General features: G+C 34.3%; 1 protein-coding gene across 1 annotated transcript in view; it reads right to left on the bottom strand.

Annotated features, from left to right (window-relative positions):
- The window catches only part of LOC109833963 (ABC transporter A family member 7-like), a 28,726-nt gene continuing 11,982 nt past the window's right edge, over nucleotides 9,318-26,061 (bottom strand). The window contains exons 7-18 of the mRNA XM_020401849.1: nucleotides 21,545-21,703; nucleotides 18,723-18,885; nucleotides 18,514-18,639; nucleotides 18,345-18,428; nucleotides 17,927-18,261; nucleotides 17,448-17,648; nucleotides 16,827-16,936; nucleotides 16,616-16,700; nucleotides 12,088-12,216; nucleotides 11,871-11,976; nucleotides 10,516-10,604; nucleotides 9,318-9,780 (exon numbers count right to left, since the gene is read on the bottom strand). Coding sequence (XP_020257438.1) covers nucleotides 9,478-9,780; nucleotides 10,516-10,604; nucleotides 11,871-11,976; nucleotides 12,088-12,216; nucleotides 16,616-16,700; nucleotides 16,827-16,936; nucleotides 17,448-17,648; nucleotides 17,927-18,261; nucleotides 18,345-18,428; nucleotides 18,514-18,639; nucleotides 18,723-18,885; nucleotides 21,545-21,703 — 1,890 coding nt within the window. The 3' untranslated portion in view covers nucleotides 9,318-9,477. The remainder of the gene's footprint in view (nucleotides 9,781-10,515; nucleotides 10,605-11,870; nucleotides 11,977-12,087; nucleotides 12,217-16,615; nucleotides 16,701-16,826; nucleotides 16,937-17,447; nucleotides 17,649-17,926; nucleotides 18,262-18,344; nucleotides 18,429-18,513; nucleotides 18,640-18,722; nucleotides 18,886-21,544; nucleotides 21,704-26,061) is intronic.

Genomic DNA, 26,061 nt, shown 5'->3' with positions numbered 1-26,061 from the left:
AGGTTAATTATGTTATAATCACACTGGTACAAACGATGGTATTCCAGACGGAATTTTCCGTCTGGAATAGTTAAAAAACCGTCTACATTAGCTATTCCAGACGGAATTCCGTCTGGAATAGCCGTCTAGTTAGTTTCCGTCTGGAAAAGAGTAATCCAGACGGAAAATCCATCTGGAAAGCATTCCAGACGGAATTTCCTAGACGGAAAAAAAATCCGTCTGGAAAGTTTTCCAGACGGAAAAACCGTCTGGAAAAAACCGTCTGCAATGTACTGCAGACGGAATTTCCCAGACGGATTTCCGTCTGCGAAAAACCGTCTGCAGTACATTGCAGACGGTTTTTTCCAGACGGAAATCCGTCTAGGAAATTCCGTCTGCAGTACATTGCAGACGGTTTTTTCGTCTGGAAAAACCCGTCTGCAGTACATTGCAGACGGTTTTTTCCAGACGGAAAAACCGTCTGGAAAAAACCGTCTGCAATGTACTGCAGACGGTTTTTTCCGTCTGGGATGTTCATAGTATCCCAGACGATGTTTTTCCAGACGGAAAAAACCGTCTGGGATGCAATATCCCAGTTAGTGATGCAGCTTGCACATCTGCATTGTTCCCTGTAAATCCAATCAAATATTTTATGCAGCTTTCAAAACAACAAACCAAAATCCCAATAAATTAACAACCAACAATAGAAATTGAACATACCAGTCCAAATAACCAACAATAGAAATTGAACATACCAGTCCAAATAACATAAAATATCTCAAATCAACAATTGTTGCCACATTGTCTCAAATCAATAACATACATATATTTCTTGTCTTTTCATACACACATACCCCTTCACAATTAAAACTCAGCAATTCCAACAAATTGTTCATACATATTACTCTCTCTCTTACATATAAATTGTCTTATCCATGATCTCATCTACTCATCGATAACATCCACATCTGTGATCAAATAATAATGCACAATCAAATTAGAACACATATGTACAATGAATTCAACAAACACATGTGTACAATGAATTCAACAAAGAGATAAGTAAATCATCACATGTAGTTTATTATGTGGATCCCCAAACACAGTCCATGTATGAAAATTTTGGAGCATTAAAAAAATCTAGTAACTTGTTCAATGATATACTAGTTTATTAAATTCATATAATTTCACTTCTCCTTGTGGATACATGCTTGTCTAATTTGTCTGGAAATCCAAAATATTGTTCTCCATTCCACTGTAAGCATTTAATGCATATATTTAATTCTTGGGAGTATAGGATTATACTTGACATAACACGTTACCAGAGACACCCACGTCCAATCCCTCAGGTCACAGATTTAAAGTGACCTAAGAAAACATAATAATGAGTAAATACAAATTCCAATATGTGGGTAAACACTCAACTTTTACGGAGATGTTAAAACACAAAATTATAACTCTCAATTCTTTCCACAAACTTTGGAGTTTTAATGCGATGGAAGGGACTTTAACATGAATAAAAAATAAGAACGAACTTAATAACAATGAGATTTTATTGTAACACGACGTAAATCTTCTAAAAATATTACAGGTATTTTACACGTACAGAAATAATGATATGACTGTACCCAACGAGTGGAAAATAATCAGTACTTATGAAATATATGAGGTGGTACCGTAGACATAAACATATTTCTTCAGGAACTTTCACAGGCAAAATTCAAGCAGAGAGTACAGGCTAGAAAACAATGCTTGCTCTCTTATTGTTCCATCACTTTCTACTTCTAAATCAAGCCACAAAGAAAAAGGACCTCCATTACTTTTCTCTCTAGCCTTTTTCTCTTCATATGCTATGATTTTATGGAAAAAGCTCAAGTACTAATACCTTTTACGTACAGACAACTTTTTCAAAACTCGTATGAAGGGAATGGCTTCACAAATAAAGAATGTTCGGTGCACAGAATTGCCAAGCCATCTAAATGTACACTAGAAAAAATGCAGCTTTGCACATTGTTTGCTGATAAGAGAAATCCATATAACATAAAAATTCATTAAAAATACAAAATTAGTCCTCTGTAAGTATGTGCTATGTAATTTTAGCTAAACTATAACTTTCTACTAGTGACATCCAAGGGCTGAGTTTGAGTAGAGTTTCGCGGGAAAAAAAGAACCATAAAGAGGGCAATCTATAGAAAACCATAAAGAGGGCATTCATGGAGTAATTTACATACAATTAACAAACTCACCACATAGAATCACGGGTCACTGTCATCGTCGATATCCCTCCTCTGCGAGCCGCTACTGCTTCCTCCAGCAGGTCCAGTCTGAAAATATGATGATTTAAATTTAGAGTATGAAATTTAGCAATAGAAGACATGTATTATTAATATACATGTGTGCCAGTGTCAAAATCTACATTGTCCATGACTTCTCCAAATAATTCACCCGAAATCTTGTCGGACAAGCACATCACGATGTGTGTGAAAATATCATCGCTAGTGGGGGATGGTGGCAAATCTGAAACCATAGCTTTCGTTAGCTGCATGAGTAGCGTATGGTCGATCTTACCACGCAAATAACGAGTGACGCGCAGAATTGCAGCAGTGGCAAAACTCCTTGTAGATGATCCTGTCATAGTCGAGGATGCTGAGGACGCTGTGGAGGATTTTCTGGATGTACACCGTGAAGCTCCAACCCCCATCAATGGAAATCTGCCCCGGTTATTATACCCCATCACATTCATAGCGATGGAATCATTTTCCTCTCTAGACAATACATGAGGGTCATCAACAGCTTCTTGGGTAGCACGTAGTGCTGCATCCTTTGACGCAGCATCAATAGTATCCTAAATCACATAAGGAAGAGACATATATTTGATTGGCAAAAAATGAATTGAACATGAACATATTACATAAGATATAATGATTTATTTTTAAAATTTTTACCACCAACACCATGTTTTCTTTAATCTTGACATCATCTTTATATGTCGAGCGAAAGGTGCCGTAAGCTAACTTTGCCTTCAAATTGATCGGCATTATCGGCTTCCCCTACAAAGTATAATAAATTAAAATTGTTTGGCCATATTGATAATTGTAGCATGTGAATACAATATTTAAATATTATACCGTGTCTCGACAATAACGGTACTCAAGATTGGCAAAGGACGTCGATCCCAAGTGGTGGTCAAGCTTGCGCTTACTAAGACGGTTCGTCGAGCCCTTCTTAGATTTATTCTACAAAACAATATATGTTACTAAAGAAGAAATGTATCTACAAACTATACTGCGTATCAATATTAAAATGATCAATACCTGCGCTGACTCGGTATCCCAATATAAAAGAAGCGCCGTGAAATGATCGATGTCAACCCTCTCATCGACATTCAAATATCTCTGCCAATCTTGTGTATATTTGTCATATGTTGATACCTTCAGCTCATGCCGCCACTGTTTGAGCACGACCTCAACCTTTATGTTGAAAACATAGTGCCACGCTCCAGGGTAATCCTCAAGACAATAGTGATCCTACAATTAAGTGGCAGCTTAAAAATGCAAAATCATATTTACAAAAGTCACATAAGCAACACACTATTTGAATAAGGGAATATACACAGTGATTAACATAAATGACTCAGCAACTGAAGAAAAGGACAACTTCCAAAATGGCAAATAAACAACTACCAACAGTATTTAAGCTAATGGGACACAAAACCAAAAGAAATGCCATGTGAGATTATCTCTTCTTTTTTACTCATCAATTATCTATGTCTATTACCAAGAAATAAAGAACCTCCATTTCAAAGAAAATGATTTGAATGATAGTTCTTGGTGTATACAATGCCCTAATGAGGCAGAAAAGAAGTATTAGAAATATCATGCTCTGCTGAGAAAAATAAAGCAGTAAAAAGCTGATTGTGTCCAATCCTTTTATCCTATGTTCTATTTAAGAAACTGAACAACCATTAAACACAATTACAAAATAGTTAATCTATAGTAGTGGGCGGTCTTGTATACTTCATACATTCGTCATCTAGGCGAATATATAAGCAACTGGTGTGGACATTGTACTCTAAGCACCATATACGAAGGCAACTGCCTGCGAAAATGATGGATGATCTCACATGGCTGAAATAATATGGAACATAGGAAATTCTAAAACTAGATAAAGCAACTAAGAATTGTTTACAACTTCACTCGAAGCAGATATGTATGTTTTCCGCCTAGATGCTGAAAGAAACCAATGGCAATATGAGATAGACCAAAATTTTAATTCCGACAGATGATAAGAACATAGAAATGAAGCTATAAAGAAGAAAAGATAATTGCAGGCAAACAGTGGATCTCCAAGTCAATAGGTTTTGGACCTCCCGTTCTGATTTCAATCCCAAGTTTTTTTGACTAGTTAAAGATCGAGCGCTTGAAGGTTGAACTTAACAATAGACAAAGCATCTATGCAATGTATAGGCAAATAGAAATCTCGCTTTCACGTGTCAATGTATTACGTCAAGAATAGCAGTGAACGTAGTACTATAAAAGGAAAAAGGTGTGTAAGTTCGTAATCATATTCAATTTATATTCTCGAATTCAAATGTCTAAAAAGCTAAGGAAGAACAAAGCATACTAGAAGCTACCAAAACCAAATTGAATTTAAGGTAAACACACATAAACTGCACAGTTAGTGTTCCCAGGCTGAAATGTTAAGGTAAACACACATAAACTGCACAGTTAGTGTTCCCAAAGATCAACCATATCAGCTTCATCTATGTGATGCTATATATGACTGCACAGTTAGTGTTCCCAAACATTTCTGACATGCAGTAAACAAGAAATTCAGAATTAGGATAGAATACATCATTGTAAGATCATAGAATATAGTCTCAAGGATGACTATCATAGAATATAGTCTCAAGCAATAATTTACATACGATATAAACTTTATAACCATATCAGCTTCATCTATGTGGGATCCCAATTAATAGGTATATATCCGCTACTTCTATTTTGTATTCTTGACAGGATGCTTTACTAGATAAGCACATAGTGGAAGGCACTTTTGGTGAAGAACTATGTAAGCCAATCGGTCGGCCCATTAAATCATTAATGGTAAGTAATTATGCATCAATGTGAGGTGAGAAAAGAATAAGAGAATCGAGAATATGTAGTTTAATGCACTAAACTAGATAAACCTATACCATCAGTTCTAAAATATATTATGATTCCTAAGAAATGAATTTAAGGAACTCATTGTATGAACATATAAAATTCATCTTCTTATGTATTCTTATGTATTTTTGAAGCATTAATCGCGGTCCCAAGCTCGCCTGCAGACTCAGCTCGCCTGCAGACCCAAGTCTGCCTACAGTCCCAAGCTCGCCTGCAGACCCAAGCTGCAGACTCGCCAGCTCACTGTCAACTGCCCACTGGGAGCATGGGGACAGTTACATCAGTGGCCAAATCCCACAAATCAAGGGAGAGGGCATAGTACCCCAAGACCGTCAAGCGGCCGCTCATAGTACGAACGATTGGGCAGGTGTCGAGTCGGCCTGAACATTCATAAATGCAGCTCACCTCGGCTGTCCGAGTCAGGAGCCGGATCCGTCGGCATTCGGCAAGCTGTCCATGCCACAGTACCCCAAGACCGTCAAGCGGCCGCTCACAGTACGAATGATTGGGCAGGTGTCAAGTCGACCTGAACATTCATAAATGCAGTTCACCTCGGCTGTCTGAGTCAAGAGCCAGAACCGCCAGCGCACAGTGAGCTGGCCCAATCCACTCGAGTAATGGACAACCGCTGTCTCACATACGAGGGTGGACCTTCCCACTCCTAGGCGACAGGATGTGAAGCACAACCCATCGAGTGACGGTTCGTAGTACAGAGGAGTGACAAGATGTCTCTCAACAGTGTATGGTCACATCCCATGATTCAAGGAGCGGCCACGCCATCTCTCCTCTATTTAAGAACCTCGCCCGGCTACAGGAAAGAGGTTCACACATAGTTAATTGATTAATTCAATCAGTTAACTGAACCACTGGCTCTTGACTCCCAACGGAGTCGACGACAAGCTCTCTGCATCACTTTTGCATTGCAGCGCCACTTCCTAGTTCTGAGCCCCGATCGCCGGTGAACTAGCAGATCCGAACTCCATCGACTCGAGCTTCTACTGCGTACTGAAGCTCTCCAGCAACTTCGATCGGATCGTCCAAGGGAAGCAGACTCGGCACGAGCACCGAGCGAGGCGTCCTATCGCCACCGGTGAACCCACGTTAAACAAGGAGGGCCTTCCCTCCGTTTCTGTTGTAAACATTTGATTTATTAGTTTGTAATAAGCCTTCTTATTAATACAAACGAGGCTCCCTGTTTTCGGGAAATCAAATTTACACCCTACATGGACGTCCAAATACTACTCAAGATCAAAAGAAGCAAAAGGATCTGTGAATCAACACAAAACAATGGGAACCGCCACATGTGAGCATGACAGTGCTGGCTGTCGCGCATAGGTGCGGCAGTGCTGGCTGCCGCGCATAACCGCGGCAGTAGTAGGTATCGCGCAAGTAATGGGGAGGTACCGCGCAATTTCTAGAACAGTTATGCAATGATTTTTTAAAGTCCACGTGGGGCCAGGATAAAAAAAGGAGACGTGTGCTGACATGGACGAGCGGTTAAACCACGAAAAAAGGTGGTTAAAAGCCGTGGGAGAACGGTTTCAAGCATGACTGAACGTGACAGAAACCGCCCCTTTAGCCGCGCCAGCCTACACTGACGCGCTAATAGCCGCGACAACGAAGACTGACGCGCCCAAGGAACATGTGATGGGTGGTTATTCGGCTCCCGTTTCAACAGTTAGAGGCCTCTATCCCTATAAATACTTTCCTAGACACGAAGTAAAGGGGCTGAGCATTTTTTGGAGCAGATCCAAGGACAGAGAGCAAAAAGACTTTGGGAGAATTTCAAGAGTTCATCTCCTTCCAACAATTAGGAGGTTCCTTAAGATCTAAGCTTTGACTTGATCTTGATAAGAGTGTTCATCTTACTTCGATAAGATATTCACTGAAACTATTCTTGCTTCTAAACGAAGGAAGAATCCCCAAAACCTTCACGATTCAATCAGAATTCGTGATTCGGTGGTCCACGGGCTAACGCACCCTCGGCACAGGCAAAGATCCCGCGCAAGCAGCGATCCAAACAACGATCCTACGTTTGTTTCTAAGGAGCTTGTAATTTGATTTTTGTTATAAAGAGTAGTTTTACAAAGTACGAAGCTCACTCTTTTATATTCATTGTAATCGATAAACAATTATAATGAATTCTACAACAGAACTTGTTCCTGACGCAAACAACAAGATAATAGAGGCAATGCTTGTTTCAACATGTCACAAGTGAGAGAGACTGTTGAACAAGTGCAAAAAGACAAGGGAAAAAAACACCTCAAAGCCTGTGTGGAGGCCATGACTATCAAGTTATGGTCATATTGTTTTCTTTTTGGTGAACTATGGTGCATATATTACATATAATGATTTGTTCAGCGTACTTGAATCCATGTGTTTTGTGTTGAAACCTCATGGTTGGAGGTGGTTGTAGTTTTTGGTGAAACTGAAAAGTTCAATGTGAATACTTCAAGGTCTTGTGCTGGCAATTTGGTCATGTTTGGATTTGATTGTAAATCACTATACATGTTTCATGCTTGGGAAATGTAGTATATATCTATATATATCATGTCTAAGATTTTGTCCTTGATGTATGGCTATGTTTAGTTTTAGAACATGTATATATGCAAAAAATGAGTTATCTGTATTTTTCTAATGTATGTATCATGTCTGACGTTTTGTACCTGAGATTGATGCATGTTACTAATATATGTATCATGTGTGAGATTGATGCATGTTTTACTGATATATGTATGACCATGTTTGTAAATCAATATATATCTTTCATGCTTGAAAAGTGTAGTATATATCCATATGTATCATGTCTAGGATTTTGTGCTTGCACATATGGTCATGCTTGGTTTTAGAACATGTCTATGTATGTAGATGAGTGATCAACAATGGGGTGTAGTTTCTAACAGAAACATATAGAACGAGTGGAAAAATATACTTCATCATTATTGTTCATCCAGGCATTGACAATGAGAGATAATGGGCACTAAGTTTAAAACATTATTCATTACGTTCTTTGTTACATCAGTTGGGATTTGCATTTCTCATCATAGTACAAGCAAATATTGCTAACTAATTTAAAGCTACATGATTTGTTTTCTCACCAAGTACAAACACAAATATTAAACCTTAAACAACTACATTGGAAGCAAAAATACAACATGGGAATCTCTTTCTCCTCGTTCACATTTTCCCCTTCAATCTGAGATTTTCCTGCTTTAATAATTTATTGTTCATTTTCAATCCATCTCTTTCTTCTTCTATCTGTCCCATCTTCTTTGTCATGTAATGAATCTCAGCCTTCAATCTCTTGTTTTAAGCCATAATCTTGTTCAACAAATCTTTTGCCGTACTATCAATCTTCCAATCATACCATTTGAAAAAATCACACCTTTTAGAGAAATTAGATGGATTAAAATAGTAGCAGCTGAAAAATCTCCTACATGGGTTTAGATTCTGTCCTTGATGTCAATAAAGAAGCTCTCATGTTGCATTTGCAGTGGACCTCCATGGATATGTCGTGACGAAGAGAAGAACCCATAGCAGTTTTAGATGAAATGGAGACCTCAGACATTTCTTCACAATTGAGAGAGTAAATCAATGCGACAATAGGTTTCTTTTCAGTTGCAAAGCACCAAAGTTTGTCACCCTCAATAATTCTTCTTCATCTACCTCTAGATTTACGGTTTTTTATCAGGCTGAAAGAGAGGAGAAATAAAGAAGAGAACCAAGAAACGGCTATAAAAAAAAATTGTTGAGGGGTTAAACCCTTGTTAAGAGTTGGGTTTTGGTGGGAAACACGTGCAAGTCACGTGGTAATTTGGGTAGTTTGGTTATTAATTGAACAGATTTTGACCAAAAGTGATACTTTACAAAGTAATACTACTTAACTATAAGGTGGTTTCTATCAAAATAAAACTTATAAGGTGGTTTCCATAATTTTTTTAAACTTTTAAGGTGGTTTCCATGAAAAAACGCTATAGTACTTAAGATATATGGATGCCTAAATTTGGATATGTATCTTTAAGAACCCAAATAATAATCTGAGAAATATGCTTTTAAACTTGACTGAATATAGAAATGAACTTTTGAGAACCCCAACTGAACTGACAAACTAATGTTTAGATATCAATCTTCTTCTATGAAGTCCAATAGGAATTAATTCCGCACCATAAAGAATAAACAGAACAAAATGCCACAAAAATGCTACTTTATTTCGCTGACAATAAAATAAACACAAGTTGTTAATTATAAATACTACAAACCCATCATTACAGAAGCTTAACCATTCCATAATATTTTTGCTCATTCTGCAAGGCAAAAACAAGTTTTTGCATAATCAGGACAATTCACTAAATGCTTCTGCTCCTTTAGCCACCTTGATAAAAACATCCTCCAGTGTGGTATCGGTCAGCCCCCATGCTTGTATGGGGAACCTGCTCTTGGCCTTGCCCACTGCGTGGAAAATTCCAGCTATGGTAACATCCTTCTTCGGTATCTCAAACTTCTGGGTCCCCGACAAATGATATATCTTTATGGCATGAGAAGAGAGTCCGTGGACCAGAGCTGCTACCTCTTCTTCATTATCCTCAGAGGTCGTTGTCATCGTTAGGATATAAGTTCCTCCATATCTAGCCTTCAGCTGCAACGACATTCACATAATTTATTAGCAAAATAGGTAATGGAAACGTGTAAAGCTGACAACATCCCTCCCTCCCCCACCCCCACCAAAAAAAAAACCCAACCGCCGCCCAACAAAGGAAAAAAAAACCCACCACCCCAACCAAAACTAAAAAACAAAAAAACCTTCATGTAATGGTTAATAATTGAAACAACCCTCCCTAATCAGGGCTAGGGTTACAAACTTAATTATAACGTTTAATTTAAAAAAGGTAGTTTTGTCTATTTAACAGTTCATCTAACACCGTTAGGGGGTTATTTGAAAATGTTGAAAACATTTAGGAGTTTTCTGAATCACCCTTAACTTAAGGAGGTTTAAGTGACATTTTTTAAGTTTATGGGTTTATCTCAAAATCTGCCAACGTACCCAAGGGTTGTTTCACTGCACCTGATAAATGTAGTTGCACAAAAGGCCTTTTTCTTCCGGCAGGTATGGGCATAAGTCGAGATTTCAAAAAATTTCGGCAGAAAAAGGTCTCTATTATTAGTCAACTGCAATCTACCCAAACAGAACTAAAAAAATCTAACACGATAAAATAAAGACTTGTAATTATAACTAGAGCTCAAATACTAAAATTTTAAAACTGAACAAAGCAACTGCAACTACAACTGCATGAGATAACTGACAATTGCATTTCAACTAGAGTTGCCTTTTTTATCTAATTCTTTGATTTGCTGGTCACTCAGGTAGAGTTACCTCTTTCGGGTTCCCCACACATTGCATTTCACCATCCACAAATATGCCCAATCTGTCACATAGATACTCTGCTTCTTCCATTGAATGCGCTGATAACAGGGGGGAAAACAAAGAAAGATAAAGATGATAGATACAGTGAGATACTATAATTTTAAGTTCACGTATATGGAAATCATAAGCTGCTTCCATCATCCTAGAAAACAACGTAGATAATTAATGAATCAAACAAGGTGTTGCTGCCTTGCAGACCAAGAACAAAGGGTGAATTTCAAACACCCCCACCCAAAATAAAATAAAAATAAAACCCATTTATGCCCACCCTGAACTTATCCCACTTAACCCTCTCTAGTTAACACTGAACTTTGACGCTTACGTAGGGGTGCATTCGGTCCGGATACGGCTCCGCTATGATGCTTATCATATCCATATTGATTCCTACCATATCCATATCCATTTACTCTTCTTGGATACGGATACAGATATACATCGGAAAGGAAAATTCATATCCATATCCGCTAAAATTGGATACGGTTACGGATATACATGCGAATATATAAGCGGATACAAAACGGATATGAGAAAACTTGATAGTATTGAGAAAAACATCGTTCATGTGATACAAAAGAGTTCATTAATATGTTCATTATAACTGAAAAGTTAAGATTAAATATCTTGATCATCCAAATTAATGACAAATCCATAATCTAAGAATCGAAACTATCGTAAGAGTATGACTAATATGTATTCGAATATTTTGGATACGGATACAAATATTTCTCTCTAAAACCATATTCATAACCATATTCTATCGGTTATAGATTTGAGTAAACATATCCGTATCCTAACGGATACATTTACGAATATTTCCTTAGATACGGATATGGTTTAGCACCCATACGCTTACGTGTCAAGCATGTGATAGAGATGGATTAAAATGTCCCTCAGTTCTTTTGGGGTTTGTGTGACTGGGACTGAAATTTTGGGTTATTTCAAAAAGGACATTTTGGTCATTTCATCATTTATTGTTAATGATGTCAAGGATCCAGTGGAAAAACTTCAAAGTTCAGAGGAGTTACATGAGACATCCTAACGTTTAAAGGAGTTGAGTGGAAGAGACAAAGCTCAGGAGGTTTATGTATAAAACCCTCCAAAGTCAGGGGTTTAAGTGAAATTAACCCCCAACAAAACTATAGTAGTCCAAGCCTTGACATGGTAAATTGTAAACTGAAGACACACATTTCTTCTTATAATTGGTCTTTTTAATCCTACTAATAACACTCTGAAAAAAATAGAACTCATTTTCCGAGAAGTGCAGACATGAACGTCTCAAACAAATTGCAGTCGTATAACTTAACTGGTAAGAACTATTGCCCTGTCTTGTTTAGCTCGCTTTAGAGTATTCCACAAGTGATTTTTTGATGCTGGATCTAGTCCTGTGCTAGGCTCATCCAAGTAGACAACCTGAGCAAGGATTGAAAATGCATGTACCAATGTGACTTCATAACATGGTAAAAGAGGGGGTTGGGGGGAGGGGGAGGCTAAGAGTACTATGATGAATGATAGCATTTGTACCTTAGGATCACCAATCAGAGCAATGGCAACACTAAGTCTTCGCTTCATACCACCACTATATTTCCCTGCTTGTTTATCAGCAACACCACCATGAAATAAATTCAGACTCTTCAGAGAATGCTCAACAGCCTGCCCAAAGGTTTAAAAGAGAAATTTTTTTATATCTTTCCTAATGATAATGAGAAAGTCGTGCATGGAGAAGATCTTAGTAGATAAACATGCATTTGCCAACGAGGAAGCTTCATGCCAAGGATGTCATCTAGAAATTGGTCCAGAATTAATAATATAGTGAAGGTGCAAAGCAGAAACGTTTAACCATTTTGTCTTTAAGCCTGAGAATTTCTTTCCTAAAAATCTAAAACGACGAAACAACACTCTTAATCATACTCCTTACAAAAGAGAGAGTTTGAGAAAATTTTTCTTTAGTCAAATTTACCCTTAATCCTATTGGATATTACATTCTAATTTTATCCAAATATATTCAAATAATTTAAAGGTAAAATATTTATCCAAAATTTAATATTAAAAGAGATCAAATAGTGGAACTAATTTTCTATCCTATTAAAAGATGATATATGTCCAATTAATTCTATCTTCCTAAGAATTCTCATTAGATTAAAACTATTCATATCCATTACTAGAAATTCCTATTCATAAAAAAGTAGGAAATTCTGATAATCAAATTTTTGTTCATTCTAAACAAGCTCTAACTATTCACAATTAAAAAAAATCTAAAAAAAATAACCAAAATATTTTAAATTTTAAAAAGTAAATTTCAATGAACCTCTCAGAATTTTAAATTAAGCATTAAATTCACGAAATATTAGCAATTCACATTAAATCCATAGTAAGTTAAATAATTTCAGAAAACACCTAAAATATTTTAAATTTTTGCACTTAAGTTCTAAAATTAAAAAAAATACTCTTAAAGTTCTAATTATGAATGGTACAAAAAAAATTCATAAATTACACATATCTTCTTAAAAATCCAAACATTGTGAGACAAAACCCTTTAAAAATTAAAAATTATAATCAACCCTTAAAAATCCAAAAATTCAAATAAACATATGGAAAATATGAAAATTACAAAAAAAACCACAAAAAGTAAAATATTACAACTGGCATCCTAAAAATTTAAATTACAAACTACCCCCTAAACATCTTAAAAATAATAATAACCCTTTAAGTAGAAAACAACAAAGAAACCTTGAAAAGATTACAAAAAACCTAAAAAATTATAAAAATATAAACAACCCTGTGAAAAATCATACATTAGACAAAAACCCCTCTAAAATCTAAATATTACAATCAACCTCTTGAAAATTCAAATAAATACAAACAAACCTCTCAAAAGATCTGAAAATTATGAATGTCCGTTATTTTGGGTTTTTTGTAAAAAAATGATGGGGCTTAAGTATAAAAACATAAAACTCATTGGGTTATTGGAGTGTACTTTTGTCATTTGACTATACATAAATTGATGATATTAATTTTGAGGATATTCTGTCAAAAATTATTGGATGTTTAGTGAAAGTTTTAAAGATATTTGAGATTTAGTTCCAAATAGTAAAATTATTAAGGGTTTAGTGAGATTTACGTTTATGTTAATTTTGAGGGTTACATGAAATTACAAAAAAACCCTTAGAAAATCTAAAAATGTGAAAAAGACTCTTATCATTCTAAAGTTATAAATTATCATAAAAAATCATAAGTTATAAACAAACAATGTAAAATCTAAAAAGTACAAACAACCTTCTTTAAATTTTGAAAATTAAAAAACAATCCCCTAAAAATTCAAATTTTCAAAAAACACATAAAGATATGAAAATAACAAAAAATTCAATAAAATTAAATATGACAAATAGCGTCTTAAAATTTTTTAAATTGTACACAACCCCTAGAAATCTAAAAAAATATAAAAAAGCCCTTTAAATTAGAAAATTACAAAGAACCATCGAGAAAATTACTAAAAAACCCAAAAAGTACAAAAAGTAGAAATAACCCCCCCAAAAAATCTATAATTAGAAGCAAATCTCCTAAAAGTCAAAAAATTATAAACAACCTCTTGAAAATTCCAATAATTATGAAAAACCTCTAAAAAATATTAAAATTGTAAACATCCGATGCTTAGGGTTTTTTACCAAAAAATAATTCAGGTTAAGTGAAAGAAATGTAAACTTATACAGTTATTAGTGTAACGATGTTAGCTTTTCAAGACGTAAAGTGAGAAGAGTTCACGGTGATTTCTTAAATTTTCAAACTTGAGGGGTTTCATCTATATTAAGCTGAAATCTGAGGGGGTTTCTCAAATTAAAATAGTTGAGGGGTTTTTCTATATTTGAGGGGGTTAAGTGAAAAAAGTTCAAGGGATTATTTTAAAGTTCATAGTTGAGGGTGTTTATCTATAATATGCTTAAACTTGAGGGGGTTTCCTCATTAAAATAGTTGAGGGGTTTTTTTAAAATTAATCCATTATTTTTTAGATATAACATTATAAAATCCCATAAGTAGTGATTATATTAGAAAATTCCATAAGTAGTGATAAGAAACCTTTTTTTAACTTTTAGATCTTATCAGAAAAAGCCCTCAACTTTGAGATTGTATTAGAAAATTCTCCTAAAAGTATCGCTTTTAGAACGGTTTCCTGATAAAATCTCAAAGTTAAAGGGTAACCCCTAAAATTTAGTGGATTTTATGATATTTTTAAAATTATGAGGGATTATCTGATTATCATCAATAGTTAACGGGGTTTTGTTATTGATATTTAGCCTTTGTAATATTTTACTCTAGTTGCATAGTTATCTGCACTAAACATGAGATATATCATTTGCTTAATAATCTACTATATCAAATAGGAAAAATACAACATTTTACTATAAACAACAAACTTAGTGAAAAAGGTTTTTTTTATTTCTTTATGACTGAAAAAGGTAGTTTGAAAAATGAAAACTTGGATATTTAGGCTTTTAAAATGTTCAATATGCATGATATGTAAAAGGAAGTATATAAAATTATTCAAATAATGGCTCTTAATTTAAGACTAAATTCTAATTTAGTGCATTTCATTTTAAATATTTTATATTTATAATATTATACTTTATAGACAGACGTGGAAAAGTGGTATAAATTAGTTTTAGCCACATTTAATTTTTTCTGATGTTTTGATCATGAGATGTTTAATATATATCATTTTAAAATATTTAGAGTCTTCAGCAATTGTGAGCCCTTGAGGTGTTTAATAGATATGTTAATTAAAAATAATTACGTGAGTAAAACTATTCAAATATGTGTTGTTTAAGTTTTTTAATATTTTATTATGAGATATTCAATATATATACTCATTAAAAATTAACATAATTTAAATACATGAGTAAATCACCAATTATGTGAACTAGTCAAAGTTAGCTATAAAGCAATTTTATGTCTCAATAAATAACAAGTTACTCTACCAAGAAAAAAAATACATACCAGCATAAAATATATTAATTAGCTATTTCATAGCTTGCTTTGACAATCCAAAACATAAACATATAGAATATAATAATATAACCTTGAAAAAAATTCTCATCATTAAGATCATTGGTTATTGGTATGTGATTTTTCTCTAGGAGTCTATTAGCCTCATGGGATAGAATATTAAAGTGGAAATTAATTATTAAAATTGTTAAGGGTATAAAATACTGTGAATTCGTGCAAATTATAAAATGAAAACATAGGATTGGGATGAGAATAAAATCATTTGCATAAAAATTAATTTTTTCATAAAAGGATCCATACATTCATGTACTGTTTTATTGTAAATTGTACTTAATGTGAATTGACCGTGTAATTTTGACTTCAATTATGGTAATTTTATTACTTTTCATTAACTATATAGTATATAGACAATAAATTATTTTACTTTTTCACGTGAAATTAAAAGAAATATTTCACAACCAAGTTAAGTAAGAAAAAAGAGATCATGATATTTAGCATCCAATCTAGTTCATGGAAAATATAGATCTTTTTAGTGCTACAAGATAAGTCGTGCCCAAAGCTTGTGCTGTCATTTTACACCTTTGAGTACGTTCTGTATATTTACAGTACTTAATTGGTGCTTATGAAGCAAATCTGAATCAAAAAGTGTAGAATAACTTATTTATTAGTAATAACATCAGAAAAGTTATTCGCTGATTGGCTAATTGCTGTTAAGAGAACTGTAACCAACAAGAAGGAAATTATTGTGAAGCCACAGGTTTTCGTCTTCTATAGGACTTATCCATAGTATCGTTTAATGTAAAGGGAAATAATTCCAAATTAAGCTAATTAAAGAAGTGTGTGTATGAGTATCTCAACAAGTGCAAGGAACATAAAGGGTTAAATTGTCTTCTACTTACTTAAATAGTCTGATCATATTCCTATTTTACTTAAATTTAAAAGTCAAGAGCATATACTACAATTTTCTCTAGTCTGCAGATAAATTGGATGATGAAGAGAAAGTGAAAGTCACAATAATGGAAGAAATTACGTGCGAGCATGTCATCAGTACCTGAGTCAATGCGTGTCCTTTTAGGTTCTTTAATCGACCATAAAACAACAAATGCTCTCTCCCAGTAAGTGTTCCCCAAAGTAGGCTGTGTTTTTAGTTAACAAGTACAACACAAATATCAGCAAGTACTTATAATTACCGAAAATTCAAGTACTTCACGTTGTTTTGATCTACATTTAGGATTAAGAAAAATTAGGGAAATCAATCTTACTTTTGCTGTGGACATACGCCAATTCTAGTGTACACTTTGTCCATATTGAATCTGATATCCATTCCTTGAACATAAGCAGTGCCCGAAGTTGGTTTCGTTAACCCAGTCATCTGCATATACGTTAGACATCATTGGAATTCAGCTTTCATACAAATATAAGATCTTTCATACAGATTTAAGATCATGATATTGTGCACGAAAGGGGGTTTGTCTAGAGATTCAGGTTTGCATAGATGATAACAAATCACTTCTATTAGTCCGGTAGAAAATGTCAAATAATTGAATAAGAGATGAGCTCCTGATATAATATTTATTTGGGCAGAAGATTGGAACATCATTGAATATTAAATGGGTATAAGGTGTAACTCATTTAACTACTGAGCAACCATGAGATACACTGGTCACGAGGTCCAGACAGCTAGTCAAGTTGGAGCATGTGGACCTTATCGCCTATATATCTGGTTAGCTCATTTTGCTAAATAAGGTGGCAGCTCAAAGCCAGCATCTAATATAATGCAAACTTCATGCTAGAAAATGAACACGAAAGTTAAAATATTGTCATCTGCAAGACAATTTAGAATACAAAGCAAAAGTTTAAAAAATGATAATTTTCATACTAACCATACTTATCCAAGATGTTTTCCCAGCACCATTAGGACCAAGCATTCCAAAACATTCTGTTTGAGGCAAGGCAAGAGATAACCCTTTAACTGCACACTTCTCTGGGTTTCCATCCCTACTCGGGTACACCTTTTTCATGTTATTGCAGATGATTGCATAATTAGAACTAGGCTGTAGCAGTAATTTTTCGACCACCTCCTTCTGAAAGTTAGAAAAATGGAATGATTTTGACATAACAGTTAAATCTAGAGTACTGTAAAAGGTACATAATGGAGAAACTAATCGCAATATATGAGATGATGTGTGCACCTCTTTGTGAAAGTGCTTGGAATAAGTGTGCGTAACTTCAGAGGGAGAAAGGGACAAAGATGTGTGTGCGCATGTGTCGATAGATAGATAGACAAACAAATAGAGATACATAGATAGATAGATGCACATACATACATATAAATGTAAGTATAAATGTGATAAAAGCTTGCCTCATGAGCAATATCGTCCTTCGTCATCTCATTAAGGACTACTGATTCGCCGGGTTTATTACTAGATGACGATGACATATTTTGGAAGCATCGCCAAAAACATAGAGTATTACCAATGCCAACCTTATCCAAGAAGAATGCAAATAGAAGCAATACCAGCCATTCGACACTCATTAGTATCATAAGAACTTTCATTCCATTACTGCTATCATCCAAGTCTCTCCATTGCATGCTAGAAGCTCCCACACTTGCAGAGAGTGAAGAGTCATACAGCTCATATATGCCTCTGAATAAGGAAAACCCAGGAAAGATCTCCATTATTAAAACCCAGGTTCCTACGAAGCAACAAAATAAATCATAAATGTAGTTGGTTATGCCTTAAGAAAGTAATTTAACGTTGATAATTCTGTTAGCTTACTTGAGAAGGAAGCATCTTCCACAAAAGGTTTGAATAGATATTCCCCTAATAGACCAGAAGCAAATACGTATATATAACCTATTACTGTAAAAAAATCCAGACTGTGATGAGGTATGACTAGTCATTTGTCAGGATGTAAGTAAAAAAATTTAGTTACTTTGAAGCTGACCTTGAGCAGTTTTAACATCAGAAAAGAATGTTGCCACAAAAAATGCTAATGCAACCTGTAAGTTGGTATAAATAAAAAGGAACGGATACAATATGGCGTTGGCATTCAAACGAAAGAGACTTATACCTAAAGGACAAAAGAAAGACATGTACTTCAGAAATATTTATATCGAGTGCTTACGAATTAGTAAAAATCTTACACATTCTTACCTGCCAGATCACCAAATAGCCTGAACAAGAGTGCATAAACAAATGATATACAGAAAAAATAAGCATAAGATATCATCCAATAAGGCCCATCACCAAGCCCATGCATTTTCATCATAATTTTCAACTTATGCTGCTTCTCATAGACCAGGTTTGTCAATATGACCTGCATTATAAATAAAATTAGTTAAGTAGAATGTAATATGCTTTTCTCAAAATAGTAATGATGATAGATAGATCGACACATATTATTTGTCCGGATTCAACTCAATGGATTATTTAATTATGGGGTATTATCTTCTTCTTCATAATCAATGAGAATATAGAATTCTTCCTCTCTTTCAACACATAGTAACTAAATCAACAGTCGAAATAATGTTGAAGATAATACAATGTTTCACCAATTTGAAATGTAAGAGGCTTAAAATTGGATGGCAAAAAATACATGACATGCAATCCTGTGTATGAGAATATGAATGGCGTGCATCATTCATACAGTATCTAATTTTGGAAGTCTCAACACTAAAGAGTTCTCATTTGAAAAAGTTTCCTGTATTGAAGAGCTTGAGATAAGATTTACTTTCAAAAAGAGGTTTATGAGAACCCCACAATAGGTGATGTTCAGATGATCCACGCCATTCATCCTAATCTAGGCATTCGAAATAACCTAGGAAATAAATATCGAGGAACTTTAAATTGCATATTTTTCTCAGCTAATTCTATGTGGCTTTACATGGTAAAATTACAAATCCAATAGATGAAGTGCTGCTTCTGATATCTTCTTTGGTATTTCTCATAGAGCTGAAAATACTAGCATTGATTTCTTTCCAAGTTAGCGAACAATTTGTATTGAAAGTATTATCCTATTCCTTTCTTTTGGTAATGAGATTGCTTTCAAGTGCCAAGAAGTCTAGATCTTACTACAGAGATAGGCCAGGTGTTAAAATTGAACTTATGATTGAGAACTATGTCCAAACCGAGAGTTTGAAGCAAGATTCAAGGTGTAATTTTTGTGAGTTCCTCAAATAAACACATTACATATTCAATTCAATATTTCATTCGAAACACTGTTGCCAATAAGAAGTTGATCAAGATTGAGAAGCCACATCTACATATGGACTTTCAATAGAGTTGGTCGTTTCAATATGATTTTGAACCACCAAATTAGAAGGCAGCAACATAAGAATTTTACAACAAAGTTGCCCTTGGATGAAGCTAACCATCTTCCAATGTCTGACAGCTTGTTGCACTTCAAGTGATGGAGGAGATTAAAAAATGATTGAAGATTATGAAAATAACCGTGATTCATTTCCCTTTGAGATAAGAGGCCCGCATTGTCATCCTTTGTAACTGAAACCACATGTAATCAGTTGTAGCTTTAAGAGAAACTTAAATAATTCTATAAAAAGGTTCTGTATATATTTTTCATTCCATGCACGTAATAAAAAATGTGTAATCTGACTATGTCCAATCTGAATATACAACACTCGATGAGAATGACAAACTTGAGAACACTGTGATAAAAAGGTGTAATTTAAGCATTGATAAAAAATGCAAGGTCAAAAAGGCCTTCTTCGATGATGGTAGTTGCTTTTCACAAGAATGATCCAAGGACTATTGCTCTTTGCAAAGGTGAAATAATTTTTTTCGATCTCCTCTTTAATGAAAAGAATCTCAACTTAAGAGACAATCAAATGGTGATAAAGTGATTGCCAACAAACTTGAGAAAGGGGTGATGTAGTGCACCAAAATTATAAACAATAGTATGAGATGAATGTGGATGCTATAGCCTCGGTATTGATAACGGAATCATCAACTTCAAGGGATCGATTGCAGTTGAGGAATTGTTGAGTGTTGATCTAGTGGAAGAAAGACGTCATGTTTTGATTATCCCTTCCTAGATTCCATAATGTTTCAGGTCCTTATTTTCTTGTTACTATAAATTTTCCAAATCTTCTATACCTTCCCCATATTGAGAGTATTTCCCTAAAATTTCTAAACCAAATTCTCTCATCCACAAAGTAATTTAGATATGCGATGGTGACTCATACGGAGTTATCACTAAGGAGTTCTCAATTGAAAATTTCCTATACATGTAAAATATATGAAGAACAATACCTAGGACAAATAATAGCCAACAGATTATGGAACACAACTATTTTTGCTATTTTTCTTTACCTATAGTACGTAAACAGGAAAGATTGACTTGCATTTTAATGTGATTGTGTCTTAATTGTGAGCAGGACAAGTGCTTTTAGGTGTTATCTGATTAAATCATACCTCTGACTGAAAGGAAATTTATTGCAAAATAATGATACGGACAAAATTTTAGTATACTTGATAAATTTGGGAGTATGTCAATGAATCTTGTGGTTGCAACAATACCAAGGCAGCTAAGAGAGAAACCAACTGAGAAAGTATGGGTACATACAAAGAGCCATGGAGGCCTAATAAGAAGATGTCGTGGGGCTTGTGCTAAATATCAATAAAAAGAAATAGTAAACTTGAAGTAGATCAGATAGAAGACATAAATAATTTGATTAAGCTTGTTAAAATTGGATGATCCCTATATAAGTAATAAGCAAAGAAGTATTTATTATAGGGACAAGGTTCACTAACTATGGTATAGTGTCCGATATGATCAACAGAATATTCAAAGTATGCCAAATTTTTAAGATACTAAACCATATTGATGAACACAGACTTTGCATTAATTTAAAGCTTTTGAACATAAAACATAAAAGAATGCAAAAATATTTGAAAAGTTTGAAGGAAAGAAAGGCTTATGAAGATTGATAGGGTCCTCCAACTAAAATCATACTCACCGGAAATATAAGTTCTAGAATCCATACAACGAAGAGCTGCCTCAGAATAATAGAAATATCCCACGTAATGTCTGATGCTCGTCTTGGCATTTCTTTGACGTATTCGAACTGTATATTCATATCGTTACCTCTCAGAAGACGGAGGTAAGCATTGGAGACCTATGAGTAAGAAAAAATCAGCAAGGTCTTGTGGGTAACATAAGAAACTTTTTTAAGATGATAGAATGAAATAAAAAATAACTAAAATATATTCGACAGTCATGATAAAACTCTAAAATGGCATTTATTTAAAGAAATAAATAAGGTACCTAGCCTCCATGATGAAGATCAAATGTGGAATTTGATGCATCCGAACCAAAAAAGTACATAAGTTCTCAATCTCTTAGTGAGACTGCTCTGCCATACTCTCACATTGACCTCTTTTCAACATAATATTGACTAATATTGTCTCCCTAAGCTGGACTAAAATGTATACAATCGCACCTTGTTACATAAAAATCAACTTAGGGAATACAGCCATTATCTTTTCATGCTTGTCAAGTGACAGTCAAGATCATTATGCTTAATTTGATCATGGAACACCATATACGATACACATGCAGTTTTGTTATCACAATGTATCAACCATGAATACATATGATCTTTTGTGAGAGGAAGTATTCTTGCACTAGATATTGTTGAAACTTGAAAATTCAACCTTAAGAATTGATCACTCTAATACCAATTGTTGTGATCCTAGGATTTAATGTAGAACCTTACTGCATAAGGTAACTCTCTCTGTCCTTTTTTACACAACTAAGATCTGACCCTATATTTCCCCACTCAAAATCATTTACCGACTTGATCGTCGGAGGAACAAAAGGAGAACCCAACTCCGCCCTCTTATGAGTTCTTTCTTGTGTAGGNGTAGGGAAGAACAGCAAGCCCCAGAACCATTTATCAAAAGGAGTTAGAGGACCTTAATCACTCTACAAACCTGCAAATAATCCCCTGTTTGATAACTGACATCAATAGGTATAATACATGTGTTTAGTGGTATGTTACAATTAACAAGGTTTTAGATATTAGTCCCTCAAATCTTCAATAATTCCATATGAGTCCCTAAAATCTTGGAAATTGCTTATTAGTCCCTCAAATCCTATGCGGTCCTGCAAATTAGTCCCTCTAGTTAACGTTAAGTCTAAGGTGGAAAGCTAATGTTACCTTTTTGTTAAGTTCTCCAATCTTTCTTTTAATGGGTGTAAACCCAATAACACAAACTTACTCCAACAATTAAAAGAAACATTCTAACCCACTTCTCAATGGTCATTGGCCTCTCTAAAAATCCATATAATCGTTCTAACTAAAAAGTAATTAAGTATTAAGGATGTTGTAGTAGAAGCTAATAACTGTGATTTGGAATTTTAACTGAGATCTAATAGATAGACCAATTTGTACAGTCACTAGGATTTGAGGGACTAATTAGCAATTACAATGATTTGAGGGACTGGGACTAATGTGGAATTATTGAATATATGAGTGGCTAATATCTAAAAATTACTAAAATCTTGATGTATGACATACCTACATTAAATATAGTGTTCTTGCATTAAAACCCACTAAATATTCTCAGTTATAACCATACATTGTTAAATCATTTACTTAAATAAGGTATTATAAGTTATATCTCTCATGGGATAGTCGATGTGGAATTTTCTGATCATTGACTCATAAACTGAGGGGGGAAATATTTTTCTAGAAGCATAGTGGACATGCAACTCTACGATCATTGAAGGGTACACTTTGCTAAAATATACATGCATTTAAATTAATATAAACTTTAATAGACAGTTTAGCGCTATACATAATAAATTTCCTGATAGCAATTCTTATTCTGGTCACAGATTTGAGATTTGTGTTAAATATGCTAGTGTTTGATTTGCCTTGGCAATACATTTTAGATCTTAAATGTCAATTAACACCGTTGTAAGTGTTATTCAAAAAACGTGGAAAGATATTAGGTTTTTTTGGCTTGCAATCCCATAGTTATTAGAGTTTTAGCGCGATTTTAAAAGTTTTTGCAGATTTACTGCAAAATGCGGAAAGTTCTTTGGAGTTAGTGTAATTTACCTAATTATTACATTTGTTGATAATATGTGTTAGGAATATAGATTAATAAATAACTTGATGTTATAATCTTCTAGAAGTTTAGATATCTTGTGGTGTAGCCATTTCATAATATTCTGCATAAAAAAGGAAGAAATAAGAAGAAGCTCATAGCACTTTTCCCTTGCAAAAGTTGCAACTCTAGGCCTTCCTCCCTATAAACAATATTATTCAGTCATTTAATATCATGTATTGTCATGAAACTATTATCAAAATCATCATTCACCAGTAAAAATCCACAAATCTAGAAAAGCTCCTTGATATTGGAAGAACTTAGAAAGATCAGTAAAATAAATCCTCAAAAGATAAAACATATGTTCATAGCAGTCAAGTGTCTCACTTGTAAGAATTACACATTTAGCCCTCTTACCAAGAGTAACAATAACTCGATAACTATGATCAAGGGTGGTCAAAGTTGAATCAAAGAATATGCCAAAAGTATCATTCTCTCAACACAAATCAAAACAGAAGACATACCCAGTAATATTACCATTATAATTAGATCAGCAATAATTAGATCATGCTGAGAGCAATGAACTAATTACATCCGAACTACACGAATGTCTTCCAGCCCATTACTTGATAAGGAAAATTTTAGGCTTCAAGCCAATATTTTCTTCACTAATTCCATTTTATGTGCTCTGAAAGTTTGGAACTTTTTCCATCTATAAATGGACGTTATTAGAAGATTGCTAATGGATGTTTACAGGAAACGTAAGTTGAGTAGAAATGACCCCTTAATATTCCTTTCAGATGGACGTAATAGAAATATTACTAAATGGGCATTTCTTAAAAATGGAAGTTGACACTAATCCTCCTTTGATATTCCTTCAACATGAAGTGCACGATAGCATGAACTGAAGTTTAAAAGAACACTAAATGCACATTTGTAAGAGAGTGAACATGACAGAGTAAGCTGAAAAGATTGAAGTATAGATATTTGTATGTATGTATGTTGATGCATTGATATGTATGTGTTTTGTACACAAAATTACATGGATACCCATAAAAATAGAAAAAAAAATCATTCTTACAATTGTACGTACAAATTGGAGGGCATTTTTGAAAAACTATTTATAAATGAGAGCAAATATAGTTATACTGATACAAAGCAACAATAGAGGTTAATGCTTGATAGTGGATTGTCACAACCCCTCCCACTCATATCAAATAATAGGGACCACATTCCACAATGGTAGTGAGTGGATGAGGATGTGACACATCCTCCTACTAAGCACAAAATTTATGCCTTGTACTAAGCATACCCATGTTTTCTCCATAATATATATAATATATATATATATATATATATATATATATTATATGTGTGGTGTGTGTTGTGTAACACGTCCAAATGCACACATATATATACAACATATGTGTACACAATACGCACATATAACACCCATAAACATATATGTTATGTAGTGTACATATTTAATTGTAGAAATAATCAATGTTGATAGAAAAGCCTAGGCATAGGACTGACACATACAAAGAATTCTTAATTCTTTTAGTGGTGGTGAAGTTTGATGAAGGTCAAGAGAAAATGTTCACAGTTGGAGGCTAGAGGCCGTTGGGAGATGTGTGGAGGAACGTGCAGACTGCAAGAGAAGAAATCTTGATTGACACCTAAAAGTGCAGTCCATGAGGCAGATCACACTCCCTAGATGTGAACAAAATCTAGGAAGGGCCACCTGACTAGGTAAATCGGCAGGCTTGGTCTAAGTACCACCCCTAAACGCAAGGCATATTCTAGGCCGCTTACCAAAGGCTTTTTAAAAGATACTTTCACCCTCCCCAAATCATCAAAATATTAGAGGAGAAAGTTAATGAATAATTAAAGAAAGAGGTGCGTTAGACAAAGAGAAAAGGAAGGTGGAACAAGTGAGATATATGAGAATGACGGAGATAAGTGGGAGAAGAGATCGAAGGTTGAGGATTGGGAAGGAATGGTGGGAAGGGAGGGAGAGGAGCCTTTACAAAATTTTAAAACCTTGAGGGAATAAAAATATCAAAAATTTTGGGAAATTTTGATCGAAAAAACTTATGTATTTGCCATTTTATCACTTATTATTACGTTTTTAACCATCTGCTTTTTAGTGCGCGTGCACGCACGCTACACACAACATATAGAACACCTATATAAGAGCCTTACGCCTACCTGAATTAGTAGATGTATGAATCTCCAGAATAATATATAATAGTTTTGAATTATAACTTGATATTTTTATCAGTGTATTATTCCTCCTTAGGAAAGGATATACTTAAATACGCTACCGAAGAGATACAATGAAAACACTTTATCAGGTATCACTTCCTCCTCAAGGACAAAGAATACTTGATAGTACTAACAAGTAGATACAATGAAG

Source organism: Asparagus officinalis, chromosome 3, assembly GCF_001876935.1.
Source record: "Asparagus officinalis chromosome 3, Aspof.V1, whole genome shotgun sequence".
NCBI classification, from domain to species: domain Eukaryota; kingdom Viridiplantae; phylum Streptophyta; class Magnoliopsida; order Asparagales; family Asparagaceae; genus Asparagus; species Asparagus officinalis.
This window is presented reverse-complemented; position numbering and strand designations above follow the sequence as displayed.